This window comes from Passer domesticus, chromosome 1, assembly GCF_036417665.1.
Source record: "Passer domesticus isolate bPasDom1 chromosome 1, bPasDom1.hap1, whole genome shotgun sequence".
Taxonomy (NCBI): domain Eukaryota; kingdom Metazoa; phylum Chordata; class Aves; order Passeriformes; family Passeridae; genus Passer; species Passer domesticus.
In genome coordinates, this window is record NC_087474.1 from 94627242 (window position 1) to 94644706 (window position 17465).

Sequence of the window (17465 nt, forward strand, 5' to 3'; positions counted from 1 at the left end):
GCGTACATCAAGCTTTGGGCAGCAATGTTGGGAATTTGCAGAGGTGGGATGTTCACCTTTTTGTTACTTGTGGCAGTATTAAACTTTCATTTGCACTCCTTGACTACTGGCGATTCCCTAGAAGAGTACTGTCCAGTAAATGAAATTCTCAGCCAGCTGTTTACCTTCCATTATTTCAGTGCTGTCACAGCTTAATCTCTTCTGTTTGTGTGTTACTACCAGATGTGGACTGCTGGGCTTGCCTCTTGCCCAATGTTATTTCCCACATCTGGGAATGCTGTGGTTTGGAGAATGACAAGTCACACTCTTTTCTTCCAGTTTCGCTTGGTGGTAAAGACAGCCCTGAAGCTGCTGCTGGTGTTTGTGGAGTACACAGAATCCAACGCACCACTTTTGATCCAGGCAGTATCAACCGTGGATGAAAAGAGAGGTGAGTAGTCTTACCAGGGGGTTGCAGCATCCCAGCACCACTGAGATCAAGGTAGCATTTCATCACTGCTTTCAGTGGTCCTAGAGTTGCTGTCATTGATGCCTGCTTTGTCCAGCATACCCTTCATTTCTTAAAAGCCTTTTTGTAAGTATTTCTATCATCTAAGGTTATTTGAAGAATTAATTATAATGGGAAAGTGAAGAGTGAAAACTGAGGAACTCCATTACCTCCTGGGGTACCAGAGTCATTGCCCTTTCCCTGCACCCACATGCTAAGTAAGCCCCATCCCCACTCTATCTTCTGACTCAGAGGCTCCTTTGGGCAAGACCATCTTTCCACTTCCTTCTGGGAAGCAGCAGTCTGATTTAGAAGAGAAAATATCTAATCAGTGTAATCCCTTTGAAGAGAAAGATGAGGTCAGTAATAGTACAGGCTTTATAGAAAAAGCAAAACCATCTGTTGTTACATTAAAATAAAGCCCTTGAGCAGATATTATACTATGAAATCTGTTGCCCTTCAGGCTCATGAAAGATACTTGAATATGTATACTGTATTTTTTACAAATAAATAGAACAAAAATGGTTCTTTCTTGTTCTTCCCACAAAGCCATCACTAAGCTCCTGGGGCATTCTCTCTTGATGCAAAACATTCCTTTGCCTCAAGGAGAGTTTTTGAGGTTAGGAGATCCATTGTTGTGGTCTCAAACATGGAGGTTGAAAGTGAGCTTCCCTCTGTGCAGCAATTGCCTCCATACTCAACTTGTCTGAGAGACTTGATATGGTAAAAGTGAAGCAAGAAGATTCTGGGGGCTGGGGAGAAAGGTGGTGCCAGAAACAGGAAAAAGGAGACAGATTTTGCTTTCAGTTATCAGAATGGGTTGAAAAGAAAAAACCCAAATTATCTTTTACAGCATGGAAGCAGGCAGGGGCAATTCAAAACAGCAAATTCTGCAGGTTGGCTTTCTGTTTTGAATTAAAAGCAGTAAACCTTACAATGCCATAAGCATAAATATGATTATAATATTCATGTACCTGTGAGCACTATGACTCCTTTTTTCAGTCATTCTTAATATTTCATCAGCTTTCTGAACTCACTGGTATTCTCAATGAATTCAAAATGCCCTATATCTATAACATGCAAGTAAAGTCATTAAAGAAAAAGGAGAAACAAAGTATTCCCTTCTCTATCTGTAGAGCACTCTTAGGCAATCATTTATATGCCCCAAGTTAATAAAACAACTTAAGTAGCAACACAAGACTTGAAAAAACTGATGCATGTAGCTGGATGAGCATATGTTAAGAGCATAATGAGAGGTTTTACAGGAATTCTCAGACCTGTGCTTTGGTAGATTATTTTATGAACTCTTGCAAATACCTTAGCCCAAATACTGAGGTTTTCCTTCTTCCTATTTTTTAAAATTATTTTCACTAAGAAGTTGTACTTAGTTCCTTCAGAGATTTTTTTTCTGGTTTTATATTTAGTTCCCTTTTTAGGTTATCATTATAATAGAGTCACAGAGTAATTTTGGTTGGAAAAGACTTTTAAGACCATTGAGTCAAGCCATTAACACAACACTGCCAAATTCATCACTAAACCATGTCCCTCAGTGCTACATCTGCATGTCTTTTAAATACCTCTGGAGATGGTGACTCCACCACTTCCCTGTGAAGACTGTTCCAAAACCTGATAACCCTTTTGGTGATAAGAACTCTTCCTAATATCCAGCTAAACCTCCCTTGATGCAAGCTGGGGTAATTTCCTCTCACCCTGTCATTTGTTAACCAAGAAAAGAGGGCAGCTTCCTTTGAGGAGTTGTAGAGAGAAGTAAGGTTCCTTTGAGCCTCCTTTTCTCCAGGCTAAAGAACCCCAGCTCCTTCAGTCACTCCTCATAAAGCTTGTGCTCCAGACCTTCACCATCTTCATTGTCCCTCTCTGGACGGGCTCCAGCACCTCAATGTCTTTTTTGCAGTGAGAGGCCCAAAACCAAACACAGGATTCAAGATGAGGCCTCACCACTGCCAAGTACAAAGAGACAATAACTTCCCTGGTGCTGCTGTCCCCACTATCCCTGATACAGGCTAGGATGCCATTGGCCTTCTTGGCCACCTGGGCACATGCTGGCTCGTGCTCAGCTGCTGTTGAACAGCACCCCCAGGTCCTTTTCTGACACGCTGCTTTGCAGCTGCTCTGTCCCCAGCACAGCACGGGGCTGTTGTGACCCAGGTACCAGGACCTTGTTGATTGCCATACAACTGGCCTCGTCCCATTGATCCTCCCAGTCCAGATTCCTCTGAAGAGATTTTTTGCCTTTCAGCAGATCAACATTCCCATCTAACTTGGTGTCACCTGCAAACTGACTGACGCTGCCCTCAGTCCCCTCATGCCGGTTATTGATAATGATGTTAAACAGGAGTGGCTCCAACACTGAGCCCTGGGGAACCCTAAGAGTGATCATCTGCCAGCTGAACTGAACTCCGGGCACTACCACTCTCTAGGCCAACCATCCAGTCAGTTTTTTACCCAGTGAATAGTGCACCTACCCCATGAACAGCCAGTTTGTCCAGAAGAATGCTGTGGGATACAATGGCAAAGCCCTTCATTTTTAGATGTGGATATACTATGTTTTAATTTATAATTTTAAATGAGTGGCCTATAAATGAGAAGTACCTGCCTTTAATGACTGATGAAACAAAACAGAAAAATAGAAAAAAGGAGTATGCCTTTTCTTGAGCCATTGTCATAAATCTTGCAGGTATGTAATTAAGTTCAGCACTGCTTTGATAAAAGTTTGATGTTTCATGTACATACAAGGTGATGAGATATGACATAATTCTTCAACATGTGTAGCACACATGATTAACTTACAGAACCCCATATTAACTCATTCTGGTTTCAAAGCGATCCCAGCTGTGGTTTCTATGTGTGAATACATCCATATGCAAACTGGAGTGCAGAGACCATGGAAGTACCGGCTTTACTCTGAGGTGCAAGCACAGCATGAATGAATAACTGCATGGCCCTATCATGTAGGAATTAGCTTCTACTTGCACTTCCACTTAGTTCCTCCCTTCTCCCACGCTTTTTTTTTCAGAAGTCCAGAGGAATTTGGTCTCTTTTCAGTTTAAGCATACTGGATTGCAAAGGCTCTGGGAAATGGAGCTGGCATTGCATTCTGCTGTCTGGGGCTTCTTTATCACAATCATATTTTACAACAGAGATTAAAGCCAAATGGCCCACATTATCTGTTCTTTGCTTTTTCTGCAATTTCATTCATAGTTAGATTTCACTAAATTAACTCACACACTGTAGGTACGATGGAAAGATCCATTCAAATATAAATAGCCAGAAGTATGAGATGTCAAGGTCTTTACAAAAGTATCACTACCTTTCCAGCCTATAGCTGCTGGAGACAGACACTTTCTAAGCTGGTGGCAGTTCTCATGCAAGGTTCTGCACTTGTGCATGATATTTCATGCTTTATACAAACTGTGCAGCTGTGTTGTAATTTTAGTGTCAAGGTTTTGTGTATGACATGAACAAAAGCATTCAAATAAATATGTAAAAACATTTAAAGAGAAAACTGATAAAAGACTGGGACTTAATACAGTGGGCAATGTCATTCAGAAAATAGACTGTATTAGTTTTATATTTGCTGAATTGTTGCAGCCTCAATGTTCTTTGTCTGTACACCGTGCATGGTTATTCATAACACTGCAAGTAGCATGAGACTGCAGCCTCCCGGTCAGAAGGGCTGTGATAAAAAGCTCTTCCAAGTGACAAGCCTCTAAAGGGCAATCAAGCAGTTCTCATTTTACCCATTAGGAGGCAGGAAAACACACAAAACTCAGTCTCTGTTGCTTCTCTTCACTGAGCCTGTTTCATCACTCCCACTGATTTTCCCACAAAGTCTTTTATTAAAGTCATAACTTTATGGAAACATCCTCATCTGTTCCCAGAAAAATCACTGGGATGCTATATCATCAATCTTCTATATCATCATTTTTCTACATCAGGATCTGGTGAAGGAAGAAATTCACCCATTCCCTAAGAAGAATCAAGAGGAGACAGTACTATCAATGATTTTGGAAGAGCTACTCCAATATGTACAAGATGAAACCTTGATTTTCAAATGCAATTTTCCTCATGATAATCTTAATCTGCACAGGTCTCTTTTCACTTTAAGCATGCTGGACTGCACAGGCTCTCAAAGGGGAAGCTCTGAAAGCAAGAGCTGACCTGGATGTGTATATGTCCCATGCTGTACGGATCATAGGTTGGAAACTACAGATTCTTATTATATATATGCAAGGACAGCAAAGCACTAAGCTCATAGTGTAACTTCCACAGCAGCACTGCCTTATCCTGGGTGGGTAGTAGATGGCCTTACAGCTATTTCCATGTTCACTTCTTGGCTGTTCAGACTGAGATCAAAATGGGGAAAATAGCATTTGAAAGAAAGGTTTAAGAAGGGTTTAACCTAGTACAAACTGGAATAGCTCTGTCAAAGTTATTGATAGTACTGCCTCCTCTTGACTGTAGTTAGGGAATAGATGAAGAATTTGGAATTTAAGCCTAGATTTTGGAAGTTTAGTAGCAGAAGCATAAAGAAAGCCTTTGAAAGATAGATGAGCTGTTACAGCGCTGCCTTACTAGCAGGTGTGTTAAATCAACAATATTTTTTAAAAATTATATTCTGAAATAAAATAGCAGCATTTCTAGAAAAATATTATATATCATCTTTGCAGGAAAACAGCAAGGTGATCATGAAATTATTATTATTTTATTATCATGAGGAATTATTGAGAAGTTCAGGGAACAAAAATAATCCATATGGATGCTGCCCAAAAAACAAACCAGGATTGTTCCGATAAGAGTAGAACCTGCCTGCAATAACAGAGGGCTCTCACTGAATAATTCAGTGGATTAAATAATTATGTTTTTATGTTGTTACCAACTCACTGTTTTTCCAAATTGCATTTTTTAGTCAGATTTGCATGGTTTCCTCGTTTTGTTTCTCTGTCCTATTTCCTTCAATTTTTCATTTTTTTCACTGAAAACCACAGGAAAACCTTTTTGTAGTGAGAATATCATTCCTGCTGATCATATGTCATTTGCAAGCTGAGTGAATTTGTTCCACATGACCTTTGAACATATACTGCACAAAATGTCTGGCAATATAGAGAATCTGGTAAAGAGGTGTCTAGTGTATTTTCATTATAGATGTATACTTGAATTAGTATTTAATTAGGAATGCATATAGATACATCTGGAGAGCTCAGAGTGAATCCCCTTCCTCCTTTGATTTTGCTTAAGATAAAAAAGCCCTGACTAAATAGCAAAGATCAGAGACTGTCTGAGGGGGAGGAAAGAAAAAGAGAAATAGTGCTGTCTGCTCATTCACTTTTAGACAGGTTTTTCCATGCAGTGCACTGCCATTGCCTTGAAAATGCAGGTCCTTGATTAGCAGAGATTTTATGTCTGTGTAGCAGGGTGAATATATAGTATCATCTCTAATAAGCAAAGGCTGTAACAGGGTAATACAGAGTTTAGACCTTGGGGTGACTGATCAGTCAGCAACAGGTGGCTGTGATGGCATATTTGCATTTTTCCATCTGATTACACTCAAAATCTCATCACCTGTATAGTGTTCAGGGGATGTGAACTGTTGAATACTCTGCATATTTCCCTCTGAAACTGAAAGACTGTCACAGTTATGTTGTGTAGTTGAATTGAGTGTATCTCAAGGCTAAGGTTAGCTCTCTGCTTAGTCCTCCTCACATTTAACTTTACTCCAAACAAAACACTGAATTGCAGTCTTTTGTTGTTTATTTCAGTTTTCCTAGATAAAATTTGGTACATACAGCCATCTTGCCATTCAGTCAAGTGAGACAGGACAGTTGTACAAGCTACCTTCCACACAAGAGGCTGAGTCTGGGTGGTGTGTTGCTTGCCTGATGTTTTTAGCTCAATAACTCACTAAACCATTAGGGTTTAGGTATCAAAGAAATACGCAAATTCAAATCAACATGCAAATCAAGCAAATAACTAAAAGCACAAATTTTGACCTTTCTTAGTGGAAAATGAGAAAATCATATCTGAAAGTTCTGTAGGTATGTTTCCTATTAAAGTATTTTGACAACGAGCCATGGCAAAAATATTTTCCCTCATTGATCATTTCTTTTCCCCAAGACATATAGCTTGTTATTTGAGAAAACTGTTTCTCTGCCACAATGTTTTGTTAACCTGCCTTACCTTAATGCAGCACAACTCAGCAATAATGCTAGAAATAGGAGCAGCAGGCACACTGAAAGCACAGCATGTAGGTCTCTGCTGAAGATTTATCAAAGCCTTTGTGAACCTATGATAGGTTGGGTAAAATTCCAGTCACCTGATTTTTAAACTTTTATTGTCAGTCATACTGTGCTAACAAAACTTCCTTCATCATCAAGGTAGAGAAGCTGCTACTTTTGTAGAGAGTCCACCTGCCTATCTTATATCCCTGCAATAGGCTGGACTGCAGTTTTCACTGTCTACATTAACTTCACTCTCAGGGGAGCAGGAGAAACTGTAGACAAAGCTGGATCTTTCTGCTTGAGTTTTCACCCGGCCACATGTTCCAATTTGTGCTACTTCTTGGATAAGTAGAAGTTTTTTACATAGCTTTCCATTTTGATCACTGTAACCAATAGTTTCTGCTTTTCCTCTAGGAGCCAAGCCATGGTCCAACATAATGGAGATACTGGAGGAGAAGGATGGGGTTGATACGGAACTACTGGTTTATGCAATGACCTTGGTTAACAAGGTTTGTTTACTTTGTTAGCATGACTGGTGTAGATAATATTAGTGTTTTCAATTGTATAATGAACTTCCCTGTTAGAGTATGTAATGGAAGAGACCTGTCACAAGAAGTTGCAGTACAAGCTGTAATCAATCAGCACACTCCTGTTACTTGTGCTGCAGCCACTCAGAGGCAGCAGCCGGAAGCAGAGGTGTTATTTTGGTGGATGTTGTGTGGAATTGTGGTCTGACATGGCTCCTCTCCCAGCGCTGACAATGCAGTGCTAAAGGAAAACACGACAAAGTAACTCAACAGATTATCCAAGGGGAGAAGGAAAGTAAGTGCTGATGAAAAGATCACATGCTAACAAAGGCTTGTGTTGTGCACAGTTTCTAGCTCATATAGTTTAATTTCTTTTTCTTTTTGCTGTGATATAAATGTGATTAATTTAACAGGTCTGAGTGCTAGTAAGGGTGCTTCTGCTTAAAAAAAGTAAGGTTACATTTTTTTCTAATTTCCTTCTATTTTTTGGTGACCAGTTTTACAAGTCATAGTTTTGCAATAAAGTCAAATATTTTCTGAAATATTGGCTTATGCTATTGGGAGGGGAAAAATGGAAAGTTCTTGAAAGTTAAAAATTTATAATTGTAAATTCCTTAAAAATCAGCATCTAGTCATGGACAAATTGTAGGGGGAAGGGGTACTAAAATGAAAGATTAATTTTTTTAAAGAACACAGAAAGCCAGCATACTCCTGGCAAACAAAATAATTTTGTGGTTTATGGTTATACTTAATAGGGCAGATTATTAGGAAATATTATTATTACTTATTGTATTCACTTGAAGATGCTGAATTTGTTTTGCTGCCAGCTAATTGGGTTCTTGGCTACATAATTGGAATTGTGGGTTGCTTTTTTGTTGGGTTTTGTTAGTTTTGGGGGGTTTTTTAATAAAATGATTTCTTAATGGCAGGTATTTTCCACCAAATATGTCTAAGAGAGACTAACTCTCCTGGTGATATTACTGATCTTAGTGTACTTATGCTTTGAGTCACTCTTGCTCTAGAGGCCACAGTAGTAAGGTTCCTCTTGAGTTTAAAAGACCACCTTACCTTACTGCTGTACTATTTCTGAAAAGCATCACCAGTTATACATGCTTCTGTCTGTAGCTGCTATTAAAGCCAAGGTGACTCTGCTTTACCCCTTGTGTACTGATTCCTTGTTCTGAGATAGTTCTCTTCATCATTTGCACACTTGTAACCTACCTGGTGTTTGACTTCCTCAAAGGTTTTCCCTGCTGATGCTTTTATTATCCTGCAGTTGATTCCTTTAGTCTGAGTTTTTCAGTACATTTAAAGCTATTTTTAGGGGGAGGTAGTTCTTTAAAAACATACAAAAAGAAAAAGCATGTCACAGTCAAAGGAGCAAGGCAATTATGAAGATCAAGGAAGAGCGGAATCCCACAAATCCACACTTATAATTATGATCTGGCTTATAGGCAGCTTTATGATGTTTTTAATGGGATATTTTTCATGATTATAGAGAAAACAGCAAGCAGCATGTAACAGTTGTAATTTTTTACCCCACAGAGAATACAAAGAAGGCTCAGATGGTTTCAGCTTCTCTAGACAAGAAAATGTCAAAGTTTTCAGTGCAGACACAGTCCTCATGAAGGATTTGTCTTGAGGCATGCTTGTACTCTTTTTTCTTTATGTATCCATTTACAGACTGTGTTCCTTCCTGTTCCAGAGCAGAAAACATATCTGCCCAGACATAAGAATTGCTCCAGTCCTTTTATCCTCTCCCTCTCTTTTGTTGATGCTCTTTTGTTATGCATAGTTCCAGTATAACCTGTGTTATTTTTCTTGGAGTAGTTAGAAATTGAATTTGATATGCTTTAGGCTCTGAAAGTGGATCTGTGAGTGTAACGACAAACCGTGCAAAGGAAAAATATTTCTATATTTGAGAGTTCAGTTGTCCAGTTCTGGTCAACAACATGCAGTGAAAATTGGATTTACACTACTGTGTGATTTAAAATTATAGTAACCAATAAAAGGCTGCTGACAGCAACAGTTGCCAGTAAATACTACCTTATGCTGCTGCTTTTCCAGTCTACAGCTTGCCTTACCTTGGATTTTAAAAAAGCTGTACTTGGAGGTGGGTGATCTGCATATCAACATTAAGATAATTTCCTATTATTTTAGGAAGTAAATGCTCAGAAGATCTGACTGTTCTTCCATCGTTCTGCAGATAAAGCATTGCATCCTACTGTGCATGAAGGCATTTGGGTCAGAATAGTTGCTGTCCATGTCTTTCATTTGAAAGCTTCATAATTGAACACTTTTCTATGATAATATTTCCACATCCAAGTTATCATTCCACTGAATGTACAGTGTGAGAACTTCATTTGCTGAATCCTCAGATTTTTACTCAATGCTGGGTGTCAGTTTAGGAAGGAAGAAAATAAGTGTGGTACCTGTTTTCAGCACTGTTCAGGATGTTTTATAGTCTTCAGTGAGTTCTAAACAGAGGCTTAAATGCTGTTCTGGAAAGAGACAAATTCTTAATTAAAGCCTGAACGTATAACCTTAACACTTAATTGAGCTTTGTGCTAAGAATTCCTGTTGTGGTGGATTTCACCAGTTAATAATCCTGTAATGACTGAAGAAGAAAATGTTGCTGTGTTGTGTTTAATTAGAAAAAAATTCAATTAAAATGTACATTGTTGATGCACATATTTCAGTAGCTTACATCACAAGAAAGATGTGCTTTAACAAGACATCTATATCAGCTGCCTGTTTCTCTCTCATTAGTCATGTAATCCAGACCCATTTTTCTGAATGTAAAGCTTCTTGATGTAGGGAGGCAGCCCAGAGAGACTCCTGTTTTCTGTTCTCTGCTGCTCAGAACTACCTTGGAAAAGATGGGCTCCAGAAAAACAGCATTCACAGAGCACAGTTCATCCCAGGCATGAGAAGATGTAACTCTCCTTTGAGAGAGTCTGTGTTTTGCATCTCTTTCCCTTGCTCTTTCTCTCCTCTGCTGGGAATATAGATAAATTACTTAGCTAATTGAATGGGAGAGAGGAAACTACTTCAGAGTAAACTTCTCTCTGGTGAGGTAATCCAGAAAAACTGTGTTGCCTCCAGCCTGCACTCTCAGGTATTTTGCAGCAAAAGCTCTGCCCAGACTGGTTCCTGGGCAGAGGGATGTCCTTGCCTTGCAGGTAGATGGCATGGTACACTCAGTAGTTTCCGCTCAACATGTGCAGGATTAAACTAGTCTTTCTGCATCATGCACAAGGAGCAGTAAAAGATCAGCACAAACTGACTAAGAATCAGTAGCAAGCTGGTATAGGAATTAAGGAGTCAGTGTACCTTTAATAAGACTTTTTAATTTGAAAGGGAGCAGAGGAGGCACTATCTCTGTAATACAAACCAGTTTGTGCTCAGGGAAGATGCTGCAGGTGTGGAGGACAGTAGGCACATGGTGCAGGATATTTCCTGCTATCCTCACATCACACAGCTGTGCATTGGACTTTTTCTTCTTAAGGCTAAAGTTAAAAGAATCAATAGGAACTGAGCTTTATTCTTTTTAGCTGAGCATTTTGGGTTTTTTTTTCTCCCTCTTTGCTTTTATCCCTGTGTTTGATGGTTTAACATTCTCTGTTCTTTAAATCTGCACTTGAATGCAGCCAGAAAGAATCCAACTGTGTATTTTAAAGACCTATATTTTCCATTTTTTTGTATAAAATAACAACATTGATTTGTTTTGCGAATTATTCATTTTTCTACACAGTGCAGAGAGTTGTTTGTTAAAAGCTGTGCCACTTGTTTTTTATTTTCTATCAGTGTCTCTAATCCCACGTCATGGGTTTTACTTTATTGAAATCATACATAGCACCACTTGCCACCCACTTTTAAAATCCTTTGTTTAATTCTTTTCAAAACAAACAGATTTAAATGTTTTTCCTTTGATTCTCAGACGCTGTCAGGATTGCCAGATCAAGACTCTTTCTACGATGTGGTGGACTGTCTGGAAGAGCTAGGCATTGAAGCGATTTCACAGAGACACTTGAACAAGAAAGGAACAGACTTGGACTTAGTTGAGCAATTTAACATTTATGAGGTAACATAACATGCCCTGTTTTATGCATCTTACAGCTTGTGCAAACTTCAAAGCTGAGAGGAGGTGGGGAATGTAACCTAGGTGAAATTTGGTTATCTCTCCTATTTTGAAAGGAAAACATCTGGTTGCTGTAAGTAATGTACACATTTGTATATGTGACCTGCTACGGCACATAGCTGCCTTTAATGCAAAGGCATTTTGTATTAAGGCTGGGGCATAGTCCAAGGCAAGCCAGCACATTTACTAGCCTCTTTTCTGCAACTGCTAGTTGCACATGCTGAAGCAAATAGAAGTTCGTACCACATACAAAAGTATTCAGCTCATCAAAAAGGTTCGGCTGAGCTCAACTTCACAAGTATCATTTGTTCTGCAACTGAATATCCAGCAAGTCCCTGTTTAAGAGTTTACACTGGATCAGATCCTATGCAGTTTGCAGTAATGAGTGACTGCACATTTACCACCTAGGTATAAAATAACTACTTCTGAAGCATTTATATGTCGGGGTAGGAAATCCAGTTTCTTTATAATTAGGATTTTTTCAGATTTTGGGAAATGTTGGAGCTAGGAGGTTTAGGCTGAAGTTGTAATGTAAATGTGAATTAGTGTTCTCATATGACAAAATTAAATTATTTCATCGCTGCCTAAGTCCAGCGAAGAATTTAACAGATTTGATTCTCCATTTTATCCATCAATTCTACCTCCATGTCACTTCACTAACTAGCAGAGTTAAGCTTTATATACACCAATTTCTAGGAAAAACAAGAGAATGAGAGGGCTCAGTAATGTTCTTTCTTTTTCTATCATCAGAAGCATCATCTTATAACACCCTTTTTAAAAGATAGTGATTAATCTTAAAAGGATGGATTGGTTTTTTGTGCATGCTGCACCTACTGAATGACTTACAGAATTGGCAGTTGACTTAGTTGGGTGCCAGCTTTTTCTTGATGACCAAATTAAATTTAAACACATCTATGCAGGTTCTTCCTTTTATCTGACAATCTTGTTTTTTTACCTGAAAAATCTGTTTTTCCTCACAGAAATAGATTTTATACCCCAAGCAGAGATGTCTCATTTCCCCCTTTGTTTTTTTTGGTTTGTTTTTTTTTTTAACTTCTGGTAAGAATTGTCAAAGTAACAAGACTGATAGCAACAAGAAGATAGGCATTCTTCTGATGGCACACATCGCCCTTTCTGTACGTCTGCCCATTTGAGTGGATCTTTTTCATACAACGATTATTTAGATGTTAGGCTGCATTTCAGATGAGAGCCACTAGATACTACGTTGCTTCTGCCAGGGATCTCTCTCCTCATGTACCATAAGATAACACTGTTTCTATTAGAGGTAGTTCACATTGGCACATCTAGGGCATGCAGCAGTTTGAGATATTTGGCGTTGCACCCGTATTTTAGTCCCCTGCTAATTCCAGCACACTCTAGATGGTAACTTCTACTTAATCACTTCAAGTGTCATGTCTGAACATGAGGAAATGTTGAATCAGTCAATGCATGGAGTTTTTTCCTGTGAACTTTACTAAAACCAAGTCTTCTCCTAAGTATTTTGATGATATAAAGAATGATATAAAGAGAACTAGTTGTCCAAGACTGCTCAGCTTCTTTGAAAGTTTGGTCCCACATGAAAAAGAAAACAGATTAGGAGGTACATAAATGTGTTATTGCAGGTCCTATAGTGTTGTATGCAAGGCATCAGTATATAATTCCATTGTTAGAGCTGCCACACTGCACTAATGGATAGACAGTGACTTTCAGGGATAGCTGTAGAAACGGTGATGCTAATTGGAGTTAATCATGTTGAGACCAGGAAGTTTTTAGGCCTAGATGTGAAGACCTGTGGTAGCTGAAGGGACCGTGTCGGCCTTCTTCCTTTCTTTCTCAGGTGACACTGAGGCATGAAGATGGAGATGAGAGTGCTGAGCCCCCTCCCAGCGGGCGCAAGGATCGGAGGAGGGCCAGCCTTGGTGCTGGGGAGCGCAGGGGGCTGGAGCGCCGGCGGAGCCGCAGGCACTCGGCACAGAACGTCAAGAGCACTTTATCAGCCCCTGCCAGCCCCTGCGGGCAGTCCAGCTTCATGCTGAGCCATGGGCAGCGCGTGGAAGAGCTCAGTGAGAGGTAAGGGCAGGAGCTGAGGAATACTCCTTTCTTCTCCCGTCCTGTTCTGCTCATTGCTCTTTATTAATATGATAGGCTTTTCTTTATCTTCCTCTTTTCATTGACATAAAAATGAAAAAAGCAAAAGCATATTCAGAGTTAAAACACCAGCACAAAAAAGAAATGGATTTGTAGGTGACTTACTTGCATATCTAAGTTCTTTGGCACCATCCATCCTAAGCAGACCCAAACCACACGACACAGAGCATTTGGTATGAGAACTAACTCAACCTAATTTCATCCATCGACAGATTTTTTTATTCATTATGTTCACATAACAGAAGATTGTAACAAGAGCATGGCAACATTAATTCATAGCTATTTGTCCTGTGTATGTTACAGTTCATTCTTATTTTATTTCCTCCTCTTCATTCCAGCATAAATATTTGCCTTTGAGGCTACAGCAGAGTAGTGAATATATCTAATGTTTTATAATTAGCAAAAGTAAGGCAGTAATGGCTAGCTGAGCAGCGGTCTGCAACAGTGGAGTCAGTCGAAGATGGTGTCTTTGCCAGTTCTATGATGGTTGGCTTAGGCTGTGTGTGCTTAGGAAAAAAAGGGAACTGCAGATCCTCAGCATGTCTGACTGCTGCACAAGAGGGCTGGAAGTAATTCACCACAGTTACATGTCTGATCTGCTCTCCTCTCTTTGATGTCAGCCGAGTGCAGCAAGTGCTGGTGGGCCTTCAGTTATCTAATGTGTTCTACACGCCTGAAATTTCAACCAAGATGAATCAAGCTCTGAGACTGGCTGTTGATTCTAAAGGGAATCTGGATGACTAGCTCAGGTGGTGATTCATAATAGCTACAGACAGCCAAATTTGGACATTGTCATCTCACTGCTGAAGATGCAGTTTGAAAAACTGAAGCGTGGTCTGTACAAGAGCATATCTCGCATTAATTTTAACTTATGGGAAATTCATTTAAGGTTTCTCTTGGTTAGCAGGGGATGTAAACTTAGAGCCTTAAAATCCTATGTTGCATGTAAAGCAGTTCCTTCTTGCAAAGAGAGCTGGCTTGGCTAAAGTTTAATGGGTTCTGGTAATATGAAAATGTAAGACTGCAGATAACTGAAATAGTAGTTGGATGTTGTATACCACATATTGCACTTTATTTTCTTTTTTTTTTTTTTCCCTTTTGGCATTTGACAACACATTTACGCTTGTTTTCCATCACCTTCCATGGCCTGGTCTTTAGTGGGCTGACAGCTGAGAGCCCCATGGTGTTACAGGCTGATAATAAGGATGACAGTGCATTTGAGGATGAGTTTAAAGCATCTTCAGTGTGAGTACAGCTGGGAACTTCAGCTGCTCTGCATGGGATGCCTTGTGCATGACCTTGGGCCCTGCTTCAGGACTTAACAATATGACTGGGAATTGTAGCCATGAATGTGAAACAGACATGTATGGTTATATGGTTTATATGATTTTCTTGTTAAAATTACGAATTCAGATTAAAAATGAGGAAACGCTTCTACTCTGCAGAAATTGTTTATTCCCTTACTGTTAATTAAACAAATAGAAGCCATCCAGGACAACAACTTCTACCAATATGTTTTCTCACTATTATCGTGTGTGCTTGCTAGCTTTATTTTGCACTCTTCAGTAACTTCTAATAAATTTGTGTTCGAGCTAATTTTTAGTGGGAATAGAATAGAGGGAATAAAACCACAACAGATTAGTTCCAGAAGCTCTTTGAAATATTTTTAACCAACATAACATAATTTCAATAATCATGCTACTTTTGTGAAAGCAAAAATTATCTAGTTCTGCTCCACACACTCTTTGACAGTGACATATTTTAAAGCATAAAATTAAAGTTTAAATACAATAAATAAGTCTTTATCTAAGCAGTGAATTTTAATTTTGTGTCGCAGTTATTTTCTGTAGGACAATAATTAAATTCTCTTCAATTCCATTTGGAATGTCCAACTTGCTCACCTGGCTTTGTAAGGAAACAGGCATTCAATTATGAATGCATATGATTCTGATCTTTACTTTGCATATTAGTTAAATGAAAATACTGCCTCAGCCCCCACTCCCATTCTCCAGTCCTGTTAGCAAATAAAGGCAGAGAATTATTTGTAACTGGCAAGTCAGATTTTTTTCCTATGGGACATTACAGACTAACAAAGTATGTTCAGGACTTGAGGATGCAAGTTCTATGCTCAGTGAAATTGTTTAAGTTACCATAAAAAGAAGTTAGTCAACTGTTGGATCTTCTATAATTCTCATTTTTTTGGTAAAGTGTTTCTGGTAAACAAGCTTTTCAGATAAGCAGATTCTGTCCTTCACATTTTTAGATTTATTATCTGCCTGAATCTGTAGTTGTGGTAGGAAGAGGAAAAACAGCCTTCCTGCTTTATCTTATTCCAGTAAGTCTCAACTTCCAGTGAAATAGTCCAGATGTGTGCAACAGTATCTCTACACCTGATAGCTAAACTGCGACCAAAAAAAAAAATAAAAAAAACAACCAAGAAGGAAAAAAGGAAAAGCCTTATGTCTTCTATTCATTAATGTGTAGGCAGAAAAATAGTGAAGTTGAATGTGTCCTTTAAGGTTTTTACACGTTTATATAGTTTGAATTAGACTTAAATGGAAAGAAAGGTTCTGTAATCACATTTTCAAATTTGAGCATATGGTCTTCAATGCAAGATATTTATTGGTTTAAAGGACTTCAATAGATCGATCTTGTGGCAATTTGTATTTAAATTTTAAAATCCTGTGTTACAATATGATGCAAGCATCGTTTGATTTTGTCAAAAGAAATGCTCATTATGACCCTGTTGCTTCCATTTTTAATGTTGTAGAGAGGAATATATACAAATGGATAAAAATTACTTATTACCTCTGTAAATTGAAAGTGACTTCTATTCAGCCATGAAATAACAGTCTCCTGCTAATGACTTTTTGGTGGTTCCTCTTGAGAAAAAAAAAAAAAATTGGCAGTAAGTTTTTGCAGTGCACTATTTCCCAAAAAATAGTTACAAAATAGATTTCAGTCTTTATTCCTTCACTACATTTTCTTTCTCAGTAGGATTGTAACAGTACTAATGATAATCTTCCTGTGTTGTTCCTGCTGAAAGCTCTACACTTTGTGTGTGGCTGCAGATGTCTTATGTCTGGTTTTACAGTGGATTAGACCCAGTGGAATTGCTTCTGATGAACACGGTTAGAGATTGAAGTCGCAGTCGTACACTGTACTAAATTTTATTTTGGGAAATATTCTAGGTTATTTTTGGACTTCTGTACCAAAATCAGGAGAAGGTTCAAGTTCTTTCCCATCATTCTCCTTCCCACAATGTTCATGGTTTTTTTTTTTTCTTTTTAGCTCATCAGCTGTTTTGGAAATGGCTTTGCTTTTGTTTACCACATCAAACAGGTTTTCCACAGTCATCTGCTTTGTGTCAACAGATAAGTCTTCCAAAATGAGAGAAATTCGTGGTGCCGGTAAAACAACAAAAAAAAGACAATATTGGCCAAATTCTGTTCTGTCTTACAATGCCATATATCCAGAAAAGTTGTCTGAAGTCAGTGGAGTTGGTCTGATCTACACCAGGCTAATTGAGAGCAGACTTTGGGTTTTGAGTTGGGAAAAGTTGACAGTAAATGCTAAGGGCGACCAAAAGGAAAACTTGCAGGCCTTTTTCATCCACTTGGCAGCCTTTTTCCAAACTAAATGTATTGTTTTTTTGCCTGTGGTTCAAAACAAATAAGGATCCAAATCTGCTTTGTGTTAAAATAGTTTTCATGGAGAGCAAAGCCCAGCCTGGATGTGCCTGTTACTAAATAAATAAGTAAAGAAGTTGATAACAGCTACTAAGTAAGAAAGGCTGAAGGTTGATTTCAAGGTCTGTACCTACTGCAGCATACTTTAAGATGCCTGTCCTGACCAGCAGCAGGTCTACTTTGCTAAAACTTCTTTCTCTTACCATGATGGCATACAGCACCAATAAGTCTGGTGGG

The 17465-nt window shown here is 38.8% G+C and overlaps 1 protein-coding gene across 6 annotated transcripts in view; it reads left to right on the top strand.

The window, feature by feature from the left end:
* FHOD3 (formin homology 2 domain containing 3) overlaps positions 1-17465 on the top strand; it is a 371712-nt gene that overhangs the window by 247850 nt on the left and 106397 nt on the right. For all 6 annotated transcript variants that reach the window (XM_064429703.1, XM_064429712.1, XM_064429718.1 and 3 more), the window contains 4 exons: positions 319-430; positions 7138-7232; positions 11191-11334; positions 13229-13461. In XM_064429703.1, coding sequence (XP_064285773.1) covers positions 319-430; positions 7138-7232; positions 11191-11334; positions 13229-13461 — 584 coding nt within the window. The remainder of the gene's footprint in view (positions 1-318; positions 431-7137; positions 7233-11190; positions 11335-13228; positions 13462-17465) is intronic.